Below are 23,525 nucleotides of genomic sequence, written 5' to 3'. Positions count from 1 at the left end.
TTCACCTCTGGCATAAGTGCTGCAATTCCATTGACTTCAGAGTAGGTTCACTACTTGACGTCAGGAGAAAATTTTTGCAATGTAGATATCAAAATGAACAGGTCTAAGACATAATGGACTGCTTTCTCTCCCCAAAATGACCCATTCACAGGCTTGGTTTGGCTTGTTGTCAGTGCTGCACTCCATCCTTGCATATTGAGGATGCCTTTTCTGTTCGTTTCTGTCCTGGGACTTTCTTTTCTGCTCTGTGTTGTATCCTCCCGAATGCCTTCAGATCTGCTTGTCTGTAACTTCACGCTTCCTCTTCTTGCTCTTTGGAGACGGTTGTGCTGAGTCCTTGCAGCAGGTGTTGTTGAGACAAAGCTGAAATAGCTGTCCCAGGATGATCATTGCCACTAGGTGTTAGGAGGTTGTGGAAGATGTAGTCTGAAGTCCATAAATGCTGTCTCATAGCTATTGCAGGCCGAGCCTCTCGTATCTCCCTTACATAAGGGAGCAAAGACAGGGAGGACCCCTGGAAGCCTGGTGTACAGTAATCTTACAAACCTGAGGTATTTTCAGCAACCAATACACAACTCCTGGTGGTATTTAGAGCCTTGCAACCACTCTGGAGGGGACAAGTTGTGTCAGCAGCCCCTGGGATGGGGGAGGACAGTAGAAGTGCAGGCTGGCAAAGCCTGAACTGATTGACTCTTATTGGCAACGAACTATTTTTGGGAGCCAATGATGAGAACAGCCTGTACTGCTGCAAGTTTGACTCTGCCTTGCAAGGTTATTATCTGTGAGTTTAATCAGAGTCTGTCACATGCATGGAGTGAGTAGCTAGTGTCTCAAAGGGTGTGTTTTGTGCTGGGATAGGGGGAAGGAGAGATAGGGGATGGGGAGAGAAGCTTTTGAGGTATGAATGGAAGAAAATAGACACTCACTTCTTGAGTTTCTGCCGTTTTTTTCAAGTGCCGTTAAATACATATAAATTACTTACATGAATTCAATTCCCAGATACCTAGGAACTTCTTGTGGTCAGGCAAAGGCAAATCAGTGATTGCACATCTCTTATTTTCCCTGAGCCTAGAGGGTCCCCTGTGAACGAACTCTGTTCACAGAGGTTGCTTTGCCCTCTGTAGAGATGTAATTGTACCTTCTTGGGATGAGATGTGGCAGCTGTTCATCAGTGCAAAGCCATTTTAACCAGCCATTAGGAAATGTGTGAAAATGGAGGAGTAATTAGGGAGACACTGTAATGAATGGCACTTGGGCTGCAGTACAACTATCATTCTGTGTCATACAAAAGACCAGCACTGGTTAGTTTGATTTATGAACTGTGCAGAACAAGCTTATGGTTATTTTGATTATCTGTGTTACTGTATTCACTGAAAAAGCCTGCCAATAACCAGCGCCCTGTTGTGCTGGGAGCTGCACAGAGAGACCTAGATGATGGCCGTAGCCACTGAACACTTACTGGGTAACTTATCTGCTGAGAAATCATGGTCACGTAGGCAGATGAGAGCGTCAGTGCACAGGGAATGCAGGCAAGTTAAGAACAGTAGTAAATATCCAGGATTCTCTTGCTCAGCATACTTAGGGAAAGGTCTGTAAAGAGATGACATATTTTATCCACTGATGGCAGTGAATATTTTTGCACTGACATGCTAGGGAAATATGAAATGGGGGAGGATTTTAAATTTTGTGGACTATAAGCTTAACATATCAGCAACTTGACTGTTGCATATTATCTGCAGCTTTCTGGGCAAAAGTGAGACTTATGGTAGAGTAAGACAAAAAGCAATGACATAACTTCACTGGTGTTCATGGGACCTCCCTCAAGAAGAAAGCCAAAGCTGAAGAAAACTCTGTGGGTCTCTCAAAAGTGACTGAGGAAAGTGGAGCAGGTCAGCATTCCCATTTTGTTGCTGACTGAGGGGTTAGAGGCATCCAGTGTCTTGGAAAAGAGGCACTTGATGCAGCTGAGAAGGGAGGCAAAGGACGACTGAAAACAAAGGGGAAACATTATATCAGGCAAACAGTTTCTGAAACAGCCTTTAGAACGGATGTGCAGGGGAGCAGGACTGAGATGCATTTGCCACAGGCAAAGTGAAAACATGGTAGAGTAAGGAAGGGAGCAGAACCATTAATGTCAGTGAGGGACAACAGACCTGGGTCCTAATCCCAAACCTCAGACCTGCATCTTTGATGACAAAATGGGGTCAGGAGCCTGGCTGTGTTCCCCTACAAAAACCAGTCTGTCCAGAAGCAGGGTTTGCTTTCCTACACGCAGGAGTTGGAGCATGGAGCTCTCCTTCATGCAGTCCTGCTGTGCTGCTTGCTGTACGGCATTGGACTTCTGTGTTTTTGGAGATATCTTGTCCACTCTCATGAGATCTGACTTTTTTCCTAATCTATAAGATTACAGGCACCTCTGACAACAGCTTTACAATGACACAGTTGCAGAAGTGCAATAACCTCCTGCAGGAAGCAGACAAAAGTTGTTATGTGTAGATAAAGGCATGGATAGTGAATGAAACCCATGATCCTGTCAAAAATTCCTGTTTGTTCTCTATATTAGTGTCTGTTCTGTTTGGAAAGTCTGCATTTTTTAGGCAAGAGGGTTCTGTAAAGTGAGAAACGAGAGACACGGGAATATACACATATCTACTGCAGTGCTGACAGGCAGGGGTAATCACAGACAGGGAGAAGGTGATGGCTGGAAAGGGCTTGATGCCACAGAGAAAGCAAACTGCAAGGAACCTGACAATGCAGCAGCCACTTTGGGGAATCATCAGCTGTGATGGCTGTGAAAAATCCCAAGGGCTCCCAAGTGCACAAATGCAGTTATGATTTGACATCTGGATGACTGGATTGACATCTTGGGAAGGATGTTTTCATTTTCCACTCTGCTTGTAGAGAAGTGGGAACAGCTGGAGGGAATGGGCTAAACTCTCATGTTCAGTGGTACACACCACACTGACAGGGCAAGTCTGTCTACTCCTCTGGTGGATACTGTTGGCTCTTCTCACTCTTCAGATTTCTGAGGGACAGGGGCTTCTCCCTGTAATGGAAGAAGGCTGCCTAGGGAAGGAGGTAAATTTCTATATACTTATTGCAGAGTTCAGGTAAAGAAACATCTCCTCTCCCATTCCTCTTGAACATCCTGGTTTGCCTATGTGCAAAGGCTGGGTTTTTTGATTTCTCTATGCAGATTGGGTACTTTGTTTTGTCATTATCAGTAAGGAGCTTTTAATCCAAAGCATCTTCCTTTTCTTAAGAAGACTGATGTAGAGCAGGGTAAAAAAGTAGTAAAAAACCATCCTGCTGAGGGAGAAAGAAAAGCTGCAGAAATTGCTGAAACAGAGGGAAGAAGTGACTTTGGTTGATTGCATTCACTTCGGGCCCAAAGTTCTTGCTGATGGTTTGCTTCCTACCACAACTCAATTAGCAGCCAGAATCTTTGTACCTGGAGAGAAAATAGTACTAGTGAACCTGAAAGGGGGCCTTCCTTGACCTTTCCTGCTCTCTGGGGAAGTGAAAAATCTGGGACATACTCCTGCAGGAAAGTTCTCCAAATCTCTCTGAAGTGTCACCCTTCAAGAGCTGCATGCCAGTGCACAAAAAATGCCCTCCTCTGATCATACAAGTGGTCCTTCAAGTCTGCTGGTTCACTGTTGTGGACTCTGTGTTTTTTGCTAGTGTGCTCTGCAAGAAACTGTCTCTTGACTGATTTTCTGAGAGCTTTTTAGCTCTCCTGGTTATGTTGGGAAGCATACAAATAGTATGTGGTTTCCTAGGGTACGGCATATTTTATATGGCTATTACCCTTCAAACTGCTGTCTTACGTGGGTGATATAAGTGGCCAGATTTATACCCTATTCCCTATAATGCCCATTTTCAGAACAGTGTTTCTTAAGGAATCTAGAAAAATCCAGATATTATTCTTTGGTATCTCATAGAGGCTTGTGAAATCTGTAGTGCTGTGGGCATAGGCACAAATAATTCTGTGTGGATGTAGGATCCATAAGCTGGTGAGCCTGGAAGGAACTCTCAAAGGAACCTCCTGGTGCCCAGTTCAGAGGGCAGAGGAGCAACCAGGTCTGGGTCTCATGCCTGGCCTCTCTCGGTGACAAACCCAACCAGTTCTCAGAGATGAGCCTCCAACCTTCTCCTGGGCATTTGAGGCCTCTTTCTGGAGTATGACAACAAACCAGGAGAACAATGGAGCAGTTAAAAAAGACTTTAAAAAGTTATTAAAAAGACTCAGCATTAGTAGTAAGGTTAATTAGCTGTGTCTGTGATTGTTCAGTTAAATGCTCTTTCCTCTATCAGCTTCCCAGTATGGCACATTCTTGGCTTTTGGATTTATGCAGCTGTATTAACACAGACCTGTATTATATCAGCTCTGGTCTCAGGGTGAAAACCAGCCCACTGTGCTGGCTGGGTCGGAGAAGAGAAGGGGATGGTTGTGTTTCCAGTTCAAGCCCTCAACACTTGTCTGCTCCCAGCCTTCCAAGCCACGCCTCTGTTCTTTCTCCTCTGTGCCCTGAATACTGCAGGCAAGTCCCTCACGTGCTTTTCTGCATCTTCTGTGGTTTAGTAGCTACTTAAATATTTATTTACGTAGAACTTGCCCCTAGAGATTGTGTTATGAATGCAGAGGAGGGGTATTGTGAGAGAAGGAGGGAATGAGCAGTCCTTAGAGGGCTCAGTGTTGTCTATTGCCAAGAGGCAGAAACTGCACGAACAGGCTTGTCCTGGAAAAAGATTAATGGGTGAAAGAACAGGCACACACGTGTGCACACAAACACACACTTACACATGTATAAACACAAACAGAAAACTGGCAACCGAACACAAAGAGAAGGAAAGCATTTGCATGAGTCAAGTGATTAGAGTCAGTCTGATCTGTTCAGTCATGGAATTTGCTCTCTTTTGACCCATAGGACACCAGCATTTTTACAGATCTGCCATCCAGAAAATGCTGCAGAAAGATATATAAGGCAGAAGGGATGGCCCAAGATGCTGCGTTCAAGAACAGGCTACCATGAGTTGAAGGACAGGCTGTATATCATCAAATAAATGTTTCCTGAGGTTTGCAAGCATGCTTGAATTTGCCCATTGATTTAAGTGTTAACAATCTCTTTGTAGATAGCACATAGGAAAAGCTGGAATCTTTTTTGCTGTTATGATTGATATTGCTTGAACTTTAATCATATGCAAGAGGCAGCTCAGCTTGTTGAATTCATTAATTGCTAAGGCGTAACATATTCCCTTAATTGGATTCTCTGCTAGATAGAGATGTATTTATATGTATTTGTATATGTGGTTACTGTATGTATTTAGCTCCACAAAAGATGATATTAATGGAACGTTCAGCTTGCCTGGTGAAATAATCAGCAGACTGGAAGGGATAAATGTTCACTCATAAGCACGATCTTTCCTATTGCAAAAAAAGGTAAGGCCTGGCTTACTGGCTATTCTTGGCACAGCAGTAAAGCAACCAGGCCTATAAAGTTGGCACTGAGGAAAATTTGCACTTGTATGTTCCTTGGGCTGGCTGTGGGGCTCTGTCCCACCACTGTGCCTGTGTTGGTGGTCAGTCTTTCTCCAAGACTGTTTCTCCTGCCCTGGTCTAGAAGGCTCCCTCCATTTCCTTGTGGAAGACAGCACGGCGTTGGTGAGCCAACATCTCTCAGCCACAGCTGGGGATCATCCTTGGAGGTGGGCTCTGAGTAGTGCAGGACAGGAGAAGCAATGCTGCCATCTGAGGAGGCTGCAGCCTCCCTTCCTTCCACCCACCCACATCTCACTCCTGTGTGTGGAGAACTACCATGTGGGACCCTGGATGGCACAGTGGCTGCCTCAGAGTCATGAAGGAGAGCTGTGTCCAGGGGCCTCATCTGATTGAGCTCTATGTTGAGTGTGGGAGATGAGATGCATCTGCTTCCGGGAGGCTGGAAGGGGCAGGGCTGAGTGGCACTGCATCAGCCTGAGCATCGCTGTGCTCCATTTTCCAGGAAAGGTATTTTCAGAGAGCGAGGAAAGACAGCTGCCTGGTCACTTGCATCGCTTCAGCTTCCAGAGCAGGTGGAGAAAACCCAAGAACGTTCTCTTGAGCTTTAGTTAATCTAAAATCCTGCTGCTCCTTTTACAGTTGCTGATCCACGTGCCTGACCTGCGGTACTGCTGCTCTGTCATTAATCAGCACGATTTCCACTGCTGGCTGCCGTCATGCACGGCTGCTCTACGCTAACCACCACCCTTCTACAGCAGAGGTCCTTCCTCTGATGTGGGGCGTGAAGGTGGTGTAGGTACAGCCCTGAGCTGCACAGTTCCTCTGGAGTGGATGAGCTGAGGCATCTCTTTACTATACTGACCCTTGTCATTGCTCCCAGCTGTCAGGTCCCTGTTCATGCCCCTTGCAACAAGGGACCCATTATTCAGAGCCTTTAACAGAGGGAGAACTGAGCTTCAGGAAGCTTTGGTGGCTTGCTTAGGGTTACAGAGTAAGCACAGGACAAGATAACAGCCAGCACTTGGATCCCTTCACTCCTGGGCATCTGAGGAGAAAGCATCTGCTCTCTGCACAGCTGCTGCACAGCTGCTTAGGGCAAGTGTGCCCTGTGAAACCCAGCTATGCGTTGCCTTTGCTGGGATATGCTTGTGGTGGTAAATCCACACAGTGCAGAGCAGTGCCACAGGGGTGCATCAGCACAGCTTGGTGCAAGGCAGCTGTGTGAGCCTGGCAAGCTGCCTCAGCCCTCAGCTTAGCCTTGCTAACATGGCTACGTGGCATCTGGACTATAACTGTCCCCATGCCATCTACCCCTACCATGGTACCTCTGCTCTGAGGTTACACAGACCAGACCAGCTTGGTCCTGTCATCACCTTCCATGCAGCCCTCAGCCCTCTCTCAGTCTGTTATGAGCATGTTGCTGCAACATGAGAAACCTGCGTGCAGTGTGATTTGCCTGGTTAGTGCCTTGCTTTCGTCTCACCTTCTGGCCACCAGGACCATGAGGGACCTGCCAGCTTCACCCTCTTCCACTTCTCTCCAATGCACCTTTTCCAATTTGGCTTCTGATTTCTTAGCCTCATTCAACCCCTTGGCAAGGTCAATGCTGCTTTTTTCATCATAAAACAGGATTGCGTAATCTCTACACTGGTTGATTTTCTTGCTGTCCATTGCTGTTTCTTTATTCCTCTTTCCTCTGTCAGTGCTTGGAGATTCATGGACAGCTCTTTCTCCATCTTCACTGATATTTTCTTGGCCCATTTATTGGTTCTGTAAGAGCTCGTGCACATTCAGGCTGTAGAAGCAATTACATACAGAAAATAAAAGAACAGTGATTCAATTTTTAACTCATGAAGTTAAGCTAGAAAATGCCAGTCTTGTTTCCCGGGCCACCTTAATTCTACTTCTTCAAGTTTCTTTGACGTACAAGGGTTGAGAGAGGGACTCCATGGAGAGAGTTGCATGCACTCATTAATTAAAACTTGAATCGAAATGTCCACACACAAGTGGGATGGAAGAAAGGCTGAAAAGGAAACTGTAAACCTGCCATTTTCTAATACTTCAGCTTAAATAAATTACCCTTAATGGAGTTTGTTTTATGGCTTGGTGGTGGGTTTTTTATATGTGCTGTGTTTTTCTTTGTTTTGTAAGAGGAAACCCCAAAATCTTTTTTGTAAAATACATTGTTCATTCTCATGCATGCTGAGCTTTCAGCACTGAGTCTTACTGTTCAATCCAGTGACTAACCTGTACTTGTTTCACAGACATTCATGAAAGCTCAAAGTGGTTTGCCTTTCTTCTGCATCCTGAATAGTGGAGTGCAAGTGACCTTTTCACAGTGAGGCACATTTAAACAGATAGAATAGAACCTGGATGGTTTGTCCACATTTTGTGTGTAGCCTGATTGGACCTTTGCCTTTCTCTTGTTCTACCAAAGCTGAAGTGTTGTACTTATCGTGGTGCTGGTGGGAGTCCCCACTGATTCACTGAGGTGTTGGGTTTAGCTCTTAAAACGTTTATGCTCAGATGCTGTTTGGGTTGTCTGCCAGAATTTCTGCAAGAAAGTGACAGAAAAGAAGTTATGATTATTCAACAGTTTACAATGCAGTTAAGAGTGAATTAAATTTGATGGAAGTAAAAATCATGCCCTTAGCCTCAGGGTTTTTGCCCTGCTGACTTTCAAATGCCTGTTGCAAAACATGGAGAAGTTGGTTTTGCTCAGGGAACAGGCCTGCAGACTCTTGTAATGGAAAATGTCAGAGAACTTAATTACAGGCTTACTACTAATTCCCCTTATAACAGAAGTAGCTACGCAGTACACACCCATTTAAATACATGAAGTCATCCAGCTACTTCTAGACTGACAGAAATCATCCCACGTGTGGACTTACATGTCATCATAAAAGATATCCTGCAACTTGCTGAGAGCCTTAGCTTCATCTTATGTCTCCAAGACTGCCTCTGTTCATGCCGGTTCTCCTACTTCTAGGCCACAGAAATGGTACAATATCTGTTTTGTGTTGACATGTTTGTGCACAAAATAACAGACATATCTTTGAAAAATAGATGTGCCTGAGGTCCATCAGGTCTGAGAGAAGGGGAGAATTTTATTTGTTTAGGGCCATGCTCCCAAGAAAAGAGTTCTTGGCTTAACTCTTCTTTGCTAGCTGGGATTGGCAAGTACATAGCTTCCTCTCTCCTTTCCTAATCACTGATTTCAAGGTTACCTCTCACTCTCTCCACACTCATGTCTGATTGTGCTCCTTTTGCACAGAGATGCCTTGCAGCCCAGATGGCCTCAGCTGGGCCTTTGGCAATTCTGCTTGGACTCCAAGCTCAAATTGGCTTAAGATAACTGCTGCTGGAGGGTACCTCTGTGTGTGAGTAGCTGTGTATGGGATGGGAAAGGAGGAAGAATCTTTGGCAGAATCACTCCCTGATGCTCACAGAGCACTTGCTGGCTACAACCAGCGTGGCAGTAATGCACACCTGTGCCATGAACCAGCTGTCCTGCTGGTGGGCTCCGTCCTGGTTGGGTCTTCTCTGTAAGGTGTAGGTAGAGCTGGCAGGTCTTGTCTAATACTCTACCCAAATTTGGAGGAATGTTGTGGTTTTCAAGCAAAGCCCAGCACTTGGCTGTAGCAGTGGGTCAGGTGGGGGTCCTGCAGCTCATGGGTTCTCTTTCTGGAGTTCTAGTTCTCATCCATCAGAGAGTCTGAAGCCTTTAACCGCACATGGGATAGAGGGAAAGCAGCAAGGATGTCCCTAGTTGCTCCTATCCCACAGCTTTCCTTCCCATTCTGTCCCTTTGCAAAGCCAAGAAAAGAGACCTGGCAGAGGACCAGGATGCAGAGCAGACCTGTTGTTTCAACTCAGTTTGGAGATCTGGTGACAACTTGGAACACTGTTTCAGCTGGCTGCCCCTTGGAATGGCCCCGGTACACTGCGCAGGACTCCCTGCCATGTGCTAGGTTGAGGGGGGCTGCAGACATGCACCCTGAAGGTTTGGAGGCAGTGGGGCTGGCTGTGGCTGTGCCAGTGTGAATCCAGACCCAGCATCCTGACGAAGGGTGTTCTGTGGATGTGGACAGCATTTGCAGTCACCAGCTCAGTGCTGTCAGTGGTGGGACAGGAAAGAAATGGGGCCTTGCAGCTTTGCAACTGCTAGCTGCTTTCCCTGGAATCTGCCTCCCAACATGTGCAGTAATTCCTCTGGAAGACGTTTGATCCTCCCCTTTCCAGCAGTGAGAGGAGAGCCGAGCACCCTGCACCTCTCTGCCAGAGGGGCGTGTACAGCCGTGCCGGTGCTGCTCTTGGCAGGTGTGCACCTCTGCACAGGGGCGTGGGGCTGCCAGGCAGAGGGCAGGGGCTCTGGCTGCTGTATGCGGGGTGGGGAGGTGTTTCACCCACTGTGACACCCCCCACTGGAAGCTGAAGGATCTCTCTCTGATATTCTCAGAGATGCTTTTCAGGCAGTGCCTTCGCTCTTGCTTGCACAGCACAGAAAACAATGAGATTTAGGTAACTCACCCCCTCTCTCTTTAAGTTTTCTCCTCTCCTAACCCTGCTGGGGCCGGCTTCAACATTTATCTTTTCTCAGCACAAGGAAACAGTTTTGGCCTTCCTCTGCATCTGCATTTTTAAACATTCCTTCAGCTTCAGGTCCCAAGAGATTGTGGGAGAGATATTCAGTCAGTGTAAAGAGTAGGTGTCACTGCACACGTGTCAGGGTTTTGTACACTGCTGTACTGGACCCACTTAACAGCCCAAGCTCTAAACTGTCTCCCAGACTGCAGTGAATTGGCAAGCAGCCCTCCCTCTGTGTAACATGCTTTAGGGGGAGAAAAAAATTCTGAGTGAAAGAAATGAAAGCTCAGCAAAATGAAACTCAAACCCAGAACTCAACAGGGAAAGCCAAGGGGAAAAATCATTAGATAGGGCATTACATGCATGGACACGTACTGGATGCAGACACACACCTGCACAATGCGGATGCACTCCTAGAGACCGCAAAATGCTTACATAAAGCATTTAGATGCCTATACATGCACGTAAAAATACACTTTTCAAAAAACCTTTGTGACTCCTGAACCGCCTGGGACACAAAACATGCAATCTTACCAATATCCCTGCTACGTTTTCCCCTGCCCCCCCAGTTCTGCAAAGGAGAGCAGTGGAGATGCTCAAGGTGAAGCCTTCTTTCACCTTAGATGAACAATGATAGGGACAGTATAAGCTCCCTGGCTTTAGATTCTATTTACCAGACCGGGATGAGAACAGACTGATGTTGCTGGAATTTGGGACATTTATTTAGCTCCCCTGTCCTCACACAGTCATTTCAGAAGGGCATGATGGCTCTAAGTATGCAACACTATTAAGTAAGAGTCTGAGTCAGGTGCTGTCACTGCCTGTTAGCTGAAGGTGGGTTGTGTTGGATGGTAGTCAGTTTTCAGTGTTTGTTAAGATACAAATTTTGTTCTAATTCTTCTTCCCAAATCCTAACACCTGATTTGCCCCTGCTAGAAGCTTAGAGTTACATTCTCCAGCCTACTCAGATCATAGCCCCCGCTACCATTAACAGCTTCCTCTCCCCTCATGTCTCCTATTTATGCCTGTGCTGATTGCAGTCTGCATTTCCATAAATCATGGTTATGTATACATCAGGTAGCAGTGAGGTCCTTGAATAACTTTGTCCCCTTGGAGTCCCTCCTGCTCCAGCATGAGCCAGCCTTGCCTGGATGAACCACTTTCTGGGCCACCAAGTTAATGCTACCAGCAAGACCACCATCATCTCCTGGAGGGGCTAGTTTTATACCTGTACTGAATTCTTGGTGCCTTCTGGTTTGGAGGAATGATTTAGCAAGGCAAACTCTTTGGCATTCTCACAGCTCTGACCTTTTTGTGACACTAGTGGAGCCCCATAGTTCACTGACTTTGCAGAAGTCAGACATGCTCAAAGTATACCTCATTAACCTTCTCTGGCTAATCATGGCAGGGGACAGGCCCTTAGCAACTGCAAAAGGCATATAAATGCACCAGGAAAGAAATGCTTCAGCAAAAATGGCAAGAGCTGTGTAAATGCCAGACCTCAGTGAGATGGAAGACCATGTTTCTGCAAAGAGCTTTTATTCCCAGAATGAGTTGTAAAGCAGGAGCAAGTACCTCACCCTGTCTGTATTCTAAGCTCAGCCTCTCTCTTTCTGGCATATGCTAGGTGCTGTATAAATATAGAGGGGAAGAAAATCACACCATCTCCTGCAGCCTACATTTTTAATTGAAAGGCTATTAGAAGCAATTCCAGCTTCTGCAGGTGCAGTCAAGAAAGCAGCCTTCCCCAGGTGGTTGTGGAAGGTGAACTTGAGGTTCAGGAAGGAGTGTTGTTTTTGTGTTAATTAATTTTGCATGTGGTGCATTCACAACCATTTCTTGTCTGCTTTGGCTGATGTGGCTAATTAATCACCTTAAAGTGTCTGTAAACAGGAGATTTTTGCTCTTTGTGGCATCTCTTCTCCACCTGCTGTAGACCAGCCTGTGTGAGGATACAGACCTGTAGCATCACAGGGATTGTATGTTTGGTAATGGGTGTGATGCTAGCGCCGTAAGTGTGAGAGTCATAACTTAACCGGCTTCTATGAAAGCTGAGGAATATTTTAACCTCAGGGCACTAGAGAAGGTGTTGCTGCTGAATGAGGGAAGTAGGAGCAAAGGAGTTGGAGGTATCATTAGCATGAGTCTTTGTGTTCATGTGGGTTAGCTGGGGGACAGAGATGCGATGATTGAGACTGAGTTTTGACATTTGCAGACTGAAAAATTGAGGGGAAAAGGCTGAGTGGAATTCCTCCTCTTGCTTCTGCTTACTTATAGTCACTGGACTGGAAAGGCTCATCTGGTCCCATCCCTCTGCTCTGGGCGGCAAAATCATATAGCCCTTTACAAACCAGTTGTGCTTCTTCTTGACCACATTTTAGTTGCTTTCACAGCTACTTTTGGGCAGCTGTTTCGGAACTTCCCCCTCTGATGGTTAAAATCTATCTTATTTTCAAGGCAAATTTCCTTACGATCAGTTGTTCTTTTACCAGCATTGTTTTTCCTGCTTCCTTTTCTCCCTTGTGTATCTGTCCCCCCTTTATATATACAGAGCAGTCATATCCCCTCTTAGCTTTCATTTATCTAGGTTAGACAAGCTTTTTAATCTCCTTCTTTAAGACAAGCTCTCTGTTCCCCCAATCGCTCAATCCAAGGTTATTTCTGATAACTAGCTTTTCTCTAAAGTTCCTTGCTGCTTTGCCCAAACTGAGTGTAAAACATCACGACCTATTGCCTGTTGAGTAATTTTGGGGTAAAGAAATATGCCAACTATCAGATCCAGAAAAAGAAACATCAGGGTGCTGCTGTTAAAATTTGCATTTGTTCTCCATCTAATCTCTATGAAGCTAAATACTCCCATAATAACTTAGTTCCTGATAAAATTTCTCTTTAGAAACAGTAATGACATCTCTATCCAGACTGAAAGCCAAGACTGTGGAGCTACAGTAGATCTCTGTAGTTTGGTCCTCATGGAATATCTTGCACCAGCCTTCCAAAACCTATTTCAATCCAAAATGATTCTACTTTATTTATGCATGATTTATTTCTTCACAGTCTACTGCAGCATTAAGGTTACAACAGCATCCCCTAGGTCCACCTTTATTTGATGTACCCTGAGCAATACCTACTTCCATTGGCAGTGTCCCAGTTATACCTGCTATTTCTATGGTGCTTCTAGAGTGGCCCTTTTCAGGTCCTGCCCAGTTGTTCCGGTTTTCCCATGTCCTCATTCAGGATCTGTACCAATTCTACTGACAAGACTCTTATTTCTCCTTGGACTTGTCCTGCTTCCCAGAGGGGTTAGGTATGCTTCTCCATCATCTATGTTACCAACAACAGTCCTATTTTTTGCCCCTTGTCCAACATCCTACCTTTACCTTTTCTATATTTGATCTTCCATTTTTCATGTATTCAAATCAGGTGTAAAAGTTATGTAAGATTTTTTTCAAAGATTAAAGACAGGAAGTTTTCACCTTTATAGCATTCATAGATGCATGCTGTATATGTTCCCTCATCTAGCTCTAGACACATGTGTATGTGTCTCCTCACTTCCACAGTGTCTGTGAGCCTCGTGACCTTTTCTGTTTATCTACCCAGTGCACCCCAGATGTAAAAAACGTGCCATTATCTCAGTTTTACACAATGTGGAGCCACAAAGGTGCAGATCAGGTTACAGAGATTCTTGGTGGAATAGGGAAGGAATTTCTGCCTCCTAATTCATGCTCTCTGTTGTTGCTTTAGTGCTTCCCCACTGGAATGAATAAACTCCTTAGCTCCTGGGGGAAAAAAATTAAAAGAACCAATAACAAGGGAGGAAACGTTGAGCTTTTGGGAAAATGCAGAAAGCAGTTCAAGTCCTAAGTGAGTTTGGAATGGTCTTTTTTTTTTTTTTATTCTGCAGATGAAACCAAATCCCTTTTGTTCCTTTTGCATTTCTTCTATAGCAGGGTGGGGGCAGGAATTGAGATAAGATTGTAAATGAAAAGAGAGTGGTGCAAGGCATCGTGCAAATAGGAGCCTGAATAAAATAATAACTATCAGGAGACTGCCTAGATAGTTTTCTTCCAGCCTGTTGAAAAACAAGCATCTGAAGATTCAGGCTCTCTCCTGAACCTTCACCCCAGATACCAATGCAATGCTGCTGAGTATCTTGCCTAAGAAATGTATCTGAGCATTTCTGGTTTAATTCAGAACTGTATTCTCCTGCCTAATCCTTGAAAACCAAGTTTCTAGGAGGTTTTAGTTTTCCATCTGTTGACACTAGTTATGGGTCTCTCCAGATGCTCTTGTGTTTTGAGGTCCTACCTTGGCATATTAGGAGGAACTCAGGGATTGACTTCTGCCTTTGTTGGAACAGACGATTTTGGAAATTCATGAGAGTAGCTTGTACTTGTCCATACTACCCATCTGGGTAAGGATTTTGTAAATGGTGAGTCTGGATGCTGATCATTTGAACAGGTGGCTGCTTTTGCCAATGTAGCTTCTAAGATAGCCACTGAATGAGACTATCAGCTCCTCTCCGTTATAAATATCTTACTGACCTGATAACACTGAAAGGAGCACATGTAGGAGAATAAGGAAATACACTTTCCTGGTATAAATTGCAGCAAGAAGATTTAGGTTAAACATCAGGAGAAAAAACCTCACTTTTTAATGGAGAGGACAGTTAAGCACTGGAATAGATTGCTCGTGGAGACCATGGTCTCTCTGTCAGTGTAAGGACAGGTGGAACATCTGCCACAAATGGCTGTTACAAGCCTTAGCTTCCCTTGGGAGGAGAGAAAAGCTTCTGTTAAGAATTAGTTTCAAGGAACTAATGTGAATGCACCTTTCATTAAAGATGCGCATTAACATACTGCAGAACTCTTTTATTCTGGCTGCATTATACCGCGGTTAAGGCAATTTGCCAGCCAGCTGGAAGCCTTTCAGAAGGCTCCCACTTGTTTTCCCCTTGCATAGGCAATCTCACCTTTTGTCTGTATGGGATAACTTATATGCTTAGACAAATAGCATATATGATTAACTTTTTGTTCTACAATAATTTTCCCTTTCTTTCTTTGCAAATGTGTTGGGCTTCTGCTTCCAATCTTGTTATCCAAAACAGGATTTTATATTGAAGGTAGAAGTTAGCTACTCCCCTGCCTCAACACCTCCAAAATCATCCCCAAACCGAAGTGACTGTACTTTCTTGATAAGATCAGACGTGGTACAGATAGAGCAAGGGGCAGTTAAGGTGAAATTCTGTTTCCTAGGATCTGTGTCCTGACATAAAGTAACATTAAATAGGGATTGGAGAATTTGATTAGAAAGAAGTTTTTATAGATCCCTAGTATCCTTACTTTTACTGATTCTGTGACCTTTCAGGGCTCCTAATGGAAGTTTGGATGACTAGACTGATTGGAGAACACCCAGTGGGTCTTGAAACTGCAGGGTGACCAATATGAAGGATGCCTGGGGTAGTTTATTTTTCCTCTTTTTGCTGAGGCAAGCACTCAGCAAAACCCAAGTAATAACAGTTCACAGGCTGTTAATACAAAATACCCTGAGACTTCAGAAATGCCTTGCTCTGCTCTGCACAGCTTGGTAGGTTATATTCTTTAAGTGTAGGCATCTTTACCTTGACAAATCTGTGACATTTAATTCTGCTAACCTCTGTCCCTACAGTGAATTGCTCCTTCCCTCTCATGGCAGATTATCTAGCATATGATACACATTTGTGTATTGTTTATCTTGCATTGTCTCCATCCTCTGCATATGTGGTGTTTCCTATTGCCCCCATGTTGCTTATGACCATCCTTCTTTAACTATGTGCATATACATTTGACCTTTGCATGCATAAGCACGTAAAGAGGTCTGCCCCCTTTTAATTCACTATGATTTTCTGACTTTTCTTATTCATATCTGTACATGTATGGAGGTATATGGCATGTCTGATTGTTCAGGTTAGCAATAAAATATAATACTTGCACATATTTTTGAGACAATCCATAGTTGATTTGGAGATTTAGGTCAAAACATTTCCCTTCATCCTGTTTTTCTTCCTCTTTGGACAATTTAGAGTGATTTTATTGGGATTGTGTACTACTGTATTTGCAGGTTAGGTGATTCAGTGCACAGAAGGCTGTGGCAATGCTGTCATTGTTACCCTAATTTCTTAATGTTTCTGTGTAGTACAACACTGTGAGACGTGCCTGGCACACAGCCTTATGAACTCCCCTTTCTGTCCCAGAGAACTTCTGGGTAATTATGGGTTGGGTTTGCCTATCTGATCTAATTTATCACTTAGGGGGTTATATCATGCCTGTTACTGAGATATCTAAATGCTGCTGAGATTCTGTGAGATGTCTCTTTCATCAGCCACTTATTTCTACTATAAGTTAATGTTGCTGAGCTGAAATCTGGGCTGTTCTGTGCAGCATCTTAATCACTGGTCCCTACTGAGCCCCCTGTGGCAGTTACTACTTTTGGGGATTTGAGCTCAGTTACTTGAGAGCTAAAGTGGCCCTGCAGAAATCTCTGGCTCAGATGATGATAAATTGACCTGCTTGGTGAATGAGTGGGAAGTCCAGGGCTGAGCAGACCCTGGATAAGCATGTGAGTCTGTGCTCTTTATTCCCTTAGAAATTCACTTTCCACATCCAGGCTTAGATATTAGCATGAGTACAGACCATCTCCATGGGTGCAGGGAACATTAGGGCAAGCTCTCCTTGGTATTCTTTGCCTGTGGGAAGGCAAGACCTGCTGCTCAGACACTTCGCCCACCTTTTTACAAACCCCCCACCTTGTGCTCACTGGGGTGCTGTGTTCACCCTGCACAGGGATGGAGGATGGATGTGGAAACTGCTGTCTGTGGGTGATTTCTTCTGCCTTTCTTCTTGCCCCACAAGCCCTCAGAGTGAATTTTTCTTTCATGGCTAGATGAAGTGTTTGTTTGTTTTGAAGGTGACAAGTGTTTTATGTGAGTTCTGGATACTCTCAAATGCCAAACCCCAGCTGGGCTTTGAGTTTCACAGATTAACCACTGACACCTAATGAGCCTTTAATAAGTGTTTCTCCCTCCCATTCTGTCATTTACATAAATAAATGCCTGAAATTTGGGGGCGGTGGGAGGGGTGTTGGATTGGAGTGGAATGAAGCTTTTCTGTTTACCCCAAGCAGGTACACTGCTAAGAGCAGTCATGCAAGCCTCCCACACACCCACACTGCCTCTGCCATCAAGTCAGCATGTCTCAGTCCTGGCCTGGAGGACTTTCTTTGAGGAAAGCTCCTTCTAAAGCCCAGTTAGCTTCTTCACCCTCTCAGCTTCGGTTGCCAGCCAAGGTGCTAATTACTGTCAGCTGTGATGGTGGAGGGGTAAAATGGAGAACAAAGGCGAGACTTTGCGAGTTGAAAGTGCAGTTATGTTCAAGTTTTCTCTTTTCCTGGATTTTTTTTTGCAAGAAATGGTCTACCAGGGCAGTGGGTGAGGTTACATATATTGTCTCATTAAGGACTGCAGTGGCTTCAAAACAGCTCTCATTTGTACCAGCAGGTATAAGGCAATTGAGCCCCACATCCTTTTTTGACTACTGAAGATATGATCTCTATTTGCTTAGGAAATGGAAAGTTAAGTGTTCTAAAATTGCAGTAGAAATTTATGGAAGTTATGAGAATTAGGGAGAAATAGCAAGATTTAAAAAATATCATAGATGCTCTTTGGTATTAATTTTCATGCATCAAAAACATAAAGCAATTCCTTGTTTCCAGCTAAGGTACGTAACCAAGTCATTGTGTACCTGTTGTTTGGCTGAAAATGCTGAAAGACATTGTCTGTTTGACCATGGTTACAGTATTCCCGTGGTTATCCACTCACTCTCCCAGAGGGTGAGAACATCACGGAGTTGAGACAACTCAGACATCTTTATTGTTTTCCACTTCGCCCTCATTTGAATCCACTTACTCAGAGCCTTCTCCCCAGAAATGTCCCCATCTTACATGAGTCATGAGCTTGGGCACTCCAGAGTGGTCCTCTTACCCAGTCCTTCAGTAGCTGTGGTTGATGCAAAGGGATGGGACAACTAGAAGTCTACCTTCTGTGGTTTGTGTCTCCGCAGGTGGGGAAATGGAAGGAAAAAAAGTTGCAGATGAAGTATTATGTGTGGCCACGCTTTGAGCTGTATCCTGACTCTGAGGAACGGGAGGATGATCACCTGAGTATCGTGACCTTGGAAGAGGCACCATTTGTCATTGTGGAGAACGTGGACCCCCTAAGTGGCACCTGCATGAGGAACACGGTCCCTTGCCAAAAACGCATAGTGACTGAGTATGCACCCCTGTATTTTTCTGCTCATCTTGGGCTCTTCATTCTCAACAGAATGTAGAGTGTCTGTTGAGCCAATACCATCATAATCTGACAATCTTTTTTAGAAAATTATGTCCATTTGCCCAGCCTGTCTCATGGCCATTCATGATGGGCCCCTTTGGGCAAATCATTGTAGTGTGTCCCTTCACCCTCCAGCACAGATAGCACAATATAAATTGTCCACATTATATTGTGGGAGGGGGAATGCAAACTGACAACAGAGGGGAATTACAGGAGTTTCTCCCAGTCTTTTAACCCATTATTGTTGTGATGGTTCAGGAACAAAACTGATGAGGAGCCAGATTATATGAAGAAATGTTGCAAGGGGTTCTGCATAGACATCCTCAAGAAAATCTCAAAGTCTGTCAAGTTCACCTATGACCTCTACTTGGTGACTAATGGCAAGCATGGAAAAAAGATCAATGGGACGTGGAATGGAATGATTGGAGAGGTCAGCAGCAAAGGGAGGGCATGGTGGGCTTCAACCCTGGGCTGGGTGACATGGGTCAGGTCTAGCCTCCCATCATTATTGGGTCCATTTCTGAGGCAGAGACAGAGGTGACCCTAGAAATGAATGGCCTGCATTCTTTCTTGGCACTGAGTAAATTAATCTGCTCTGACACTCCGACCATGACAACCTTTCTTGTCTGACCATTAATTATTATTCTCTATGGTCTCACAAATTTGGCCTACACAGTCTTAGAAAGAGGCTGATATCCATGCACCATGGTTGCTGCAACCTAGATTATGCTTAGGTTGTATATAAGGTGAATAAAGAATGAAATAAGACTTTGCAGTGTTAGAGGGAGGATAAAGCAAGGACGGAAAAATGAGATAAGACGTCTTCTTTGTGGATGATGTGTTTATCCTAAGACCTCTGTGGATTTATTTTTTATACACATACCAGCTTTGAGGGGAAGATTAATGTCTATAGGTTTCCTGAAGGAAGAAGGTGCCCTGATGAAAGTTTAGAAAGGAGAGATGTTACAAACAATATAGGGAATGGGATTACAGGAGTAAAAGGATTGTGTTGAAAGGCAGGAAGATGAGAAGGTGCTTGACCGTGGTTCTTGAGGGCTGCCTTGTGTCTGTGTGTGATCTCTTTCTTTTCCTCCTCCAGGTTGTCACCAAACGGGCCTATATGGCTGTGGGATCCCTCACCATTAATGAGGAGCGTTCAGAAGTGGTGGATTTCTCTGTGCCCTTCATTGAGACGGGAATCAGTGTCATGGTGTCACGTAGCAATGGAACTGTCTCACCTTCTGCCTTCTTAGGTATTGTTTCAATCTAAAATTAAAACTTCACCCAGTGGTCATAAAAAATTAGGTGAAGGTTGCTTGTGATTCTTAGCCTGAAAGCTCTTTTTGGGAGTACCTGTGGGACAGGTGTATAAAAATATACTGCAATGTTTTAGAACTAAATCCCAGGCAAGGAAAATCCAGGCAAATACAAGTGCAAATAGACGCTGCCTGTGAGTTCCAAGCCAAGACATTTTTTCAGCAATTGTATGCCTAATCCTAGAAAAAAATGGGCTCACTCAGAGTTGTCACATACACCTCAGCACGTGGTTTCCTGGTGACTCAACTAATAGTATGTTTAAGGAGTGTAGGCCAGAAGAAAATTGATTCAAACCTTATAGCTGGGGTGCCATAACACTTAGTGATAGCAATTAGCAATAAATTGTTGCACATTCAGAGACATTCTTTGTAAAGACGTTGTTAACTTGACCCTCCCTTGACACCTAGCAGAAGTTAGAGAACTAATAGACCTTCTCAAGAACAGTTGAGCCATCGGTTCTGTGCTGACACTGTGTCTTACAATAAAGGCATTTCTAATGTCCTTCAGTGATGGAGGGTGATCAGCGAATACGGAAATGATACTGCATTTCCCCGAGACATTCATGTCTTCCTAGTATCTGCTATTTGGCTTTATAAAATGCTTTATGATGCAGCAAACACAGTATATGAGTTATATAATTACTGTCTGCTCTCCGCCAGAGTCCTGAGAACATTCGCAAACAGAAATACTTTTATATGGGTAATGAAATTTTCCCAGACCTTTTTAAATATGAGTATCATGACTACTAACTCTTTGGGAGTTTTTGCCCTTATCAAGTCCACCAATATTGCTGGGGTACGTAAAAGCAATGTTAAAATTATCTCCAAAATTTAAAACTGCAATTTAACTGAGTTTGCAATATTGGCTATACTCTGGAGCAAAATTCTTTGTTTCTTTGATCTGGTTCAGTTCCATATTTTTCTGTTCGGGCTTGGAGATGGAGAAAACCTGGCAGAGATCAAATACTTGCAGAACATGAACACTAATATTTCTAGAATGAGCCAGTGTTCCCATTGCTAGAGGGATGGAATACTAAAAAACCTACTGTCTCTATGGCTGAACCTTAGAAATTTGGAGATGCTCTTTGGCTCGATAGCATCTTGAAAGTTGGATGCTTGTCTGAAACTCTGCCAGTTCTGCTTGATTTTCCCCACTCTTTCCAGATGGTGCTGGAGGACTTGCTGGGAACAATCTTTTATCAATGCATTTTATTTTATCAATGCGTGCCACAATGGCTGTGTGTGGTTCCAGATGGAGCCATGTGTCACGAATGTAACAGTACGATGGAATGCAGTCATTACAGAGACAGAAACTGCAGTTTTCCCAGTTCAAGAAGTTTTTCAGAATCAGGTCGAAGACATTAACTTCTGCTTTTCCCAAACCCAGTTTGCCCCACACTGGGCTTCTCTGGAGAGCAAAGGAGGTGAGATGTTACCAGGTCTTTCACTATGGTTTTCTCTTCCTCTCCAGAGCCTTTCAGTGCTGATGTATGGGTGATGATGTTTGTGATGCTGCTTATCATCTCTGCGGTGGCTGTCTTCGTCTTTGAGTACTTCAGCCCTGTGGGCTATAATCGGTGCCTTGCTGATGGCAGAGGTAAGGAGAGCTGTTTCTTGCTATGATCTCCTCTGGTTTCCAACCTCCGTTCCTTTGTTGGGGTGTTCCTTTGCTTTGAACGCGATACGAATCTAGCCCACTCTGAGCTCTGCATTCAGACTAAAGAGGGCAGGGATGGAGGCGGAAAAAAGGCTCTGAAGAGAGCAGATGTGGATAATGGATAATTTGCTTGGCATGAGAGACGGAGCTGTGTTGCCTTTCATGTCTAAAGCACATACCAGCTCCAACTTGTTTCTCATTGAGGGAAAATGGGCCCTGGTAGCCAGTGCTGGCAGGGCCTACAATGCTGCACTCTCTGAGACAATCACAGGGCTCAGCACTGTCAATCCATCCTTCAGTGCATTCTCCCTGGAGAACAAGCCACTCTGCTGGCCTCCCAGCATAGTGCTATGTCCTCCAGACTCCACATCTGTCAGCTGGTCAGGTCCTTCCCCTGCTTGCCTCTCTGACTTTCTAAAACCAACTGAGAGAATGGGAAACTCATTTTCTTGGGAGTGGGTAAAGAATTGTTTTTCAAGGGCAGCAGGAAAGATAGGAACAAGCAAGTGATCCATCTCTGTGGTTCTGATCTTCAGAAGGCAGCCACATGAATTAAAGAAAGGCTGTCTGTCCTTCCTAAGATACAGCCTTTTTTTCCTTATTGACATGAAAACAATTAGCAAGTTGAGTCTTCTGTCATCTGCATATCTTCACCCCCTGGTGAATCAGCCCTTCAAACCTTTTTGAATTTATTGGTTCATACAGAATAGTGGGACAGAGCCAGTTACTGGAAAATGCACTCATTTGCGCCCAAGTCTAGTGCTTTGAGTGAATTCATGCCATCAAATTAGAGAGGACTGAAAATAAAAAATGTTAGTGAGAGTGCAAGCAGAACCACATACATGGGGAAGTGGAGAACTTGTCTTTTAACATGGAGCTGTGGAGTGCCTTTATGGCACCTGATCATAACCCCATGGATCTGTGGGCAAAGTACTGATAAACCTGTGAGTATCTTAAGAGGTATTGATACAGATGTGGAACTGGAAGCAGTTTTTAGTACAGGTGTGCAGTTGTTAAGTTAGCTGAACTGCAGCTGCAAGTATCAATATTTCTGAGTAATTATGAAGAGTATGGCATGATCAGACAGATATTATCCCTGAGAGATGAAATATGAGATACAGAAGTCTGCTGCAGAGACTGCAATGCTGATTTTGGTAATGAAAACCCTGGCTAATGTTACTTTGGCTGCATTTGAACTATGACAGTATGCCCCTGACAGCATGCCTCGCACACCCGCATTTTCTCTTTACGGACATCAAGACTTATGGATTGGAATCTCCCATTACAATCTTGGTTTGTGTCTGACCAAGTAACCATGGAAGCACATGAGGTGATCAGTGGAGAGAGGAAGGCTTTTAGAAGGGAGCTTCTCAAGATTTCTTTCCACCTTACATTTCCCACTGATGCTTTTCAGGACTTTCACCTGTATATCTTAGGGCAGATTAGGTAGAGAGGGATGTAAAAATGCTCCGGCATGTAAAAAGACAAGGACTGCCAAACCATGTTTCTCTTAGGAACTTTGTCTCCCTGGAATTTAAAGGCACCATTTTTGCCAGGTGATGATTCTGCTCTGAACTTGGTGTGCAGTTCCCTGGGTGAAAAATGAGCCCCTTGCATTGTTCAGTTGTTGTTCAGTTGTATTTAGGGTAACACAGTTAGTGCTTTCAGATGATCTGTGCTATTTGCTGCTCAGAGGTTTGGAGAGGTGTGTCAAAGCTTTCCTCCCTTTTGCTCTTCTGCTGGAGTCAACCACAGGCAGCAGCACTAGGATCCAATCAGCCTGCCTGAGGAGATAAAGCATGGGATGCTGATCAGGTTGGCACTGTTGGAGAAATGACAGATGCTTGAACTGCACCATTCATCCTGAGAGGATCTCCTTGGTGTCTGAAGAGTGACTGCATCTGCATTCTCCCTCTCAGCTCTTCTTGTGCTCAAGTTGAGGAAATTCTGGGTTAGGTTCCCACTAATGGAACCAGTGTGTGCTGGGGGTACAAGATTTCTGGGAGACAGGTGCCATTTCGCAAGTTTTCAGATCTAGTGCTTCATTAGCACACATGGCTTCTGGGGTATGAGTGACCTTCCACAGTGAAAAGTGAATAA

At 44.4% G+C, this 23,525-nt stretch overlaps 1 protein-coding gene across 4 annotated transcripts in view; it reads left to right on the top strand.

Moving 5' to 3' along the window:
• The window catches only part of GRIN2B (glutamate ionotropic receptor NMDA type subunit 2B), a 240,919-nt gene that overhangs the window by 171,587 nt on the left and 45,807 nt on the right, over positions 1–23,525 (top strand). For all 4 annotated transcript variants that reach the window (XM_019292611.3, XM_039570737.1, XM_039570738.1 and 1 more), the window contains exons 6-9: positions 18,184–18,392; positions 18,711–18,882; positions 19,552–19,705; positions 21,240–21,365. In XM_019292611.3, the coding sequence (XP_019148156.1) occupies positions 18,184–18,392; positions 18,711–18,882; positions 19,552–19,705; positions 21,240–21,365 (661 nt within the window). The remainder of the gene's footprint in view (positions 1–18,183; positions 18,393–18,710; positions 18,883–19,551; positions 19,706–21,239; positions 21,366–23,525) is intronic.

This window comes from Corvus cornix, chromosome 1A (assembly GCF_000738735.6).
Source record: "Corvus cornix cornix isolate S_Up_H32 chromosome 1A, ASM73873v5, whole genome shotgun sequence".
NCBI classification, from domain to species: Eukaryota; Metazoa; Chordata; class Aves; order Passeriformes; family Corvidae; genus Corvus; species Corvus cornix.
Note: the sequence above shows the minus strand (reverse complement) of the source record. Positions and strands in the feature narration are given on the sequence as shown.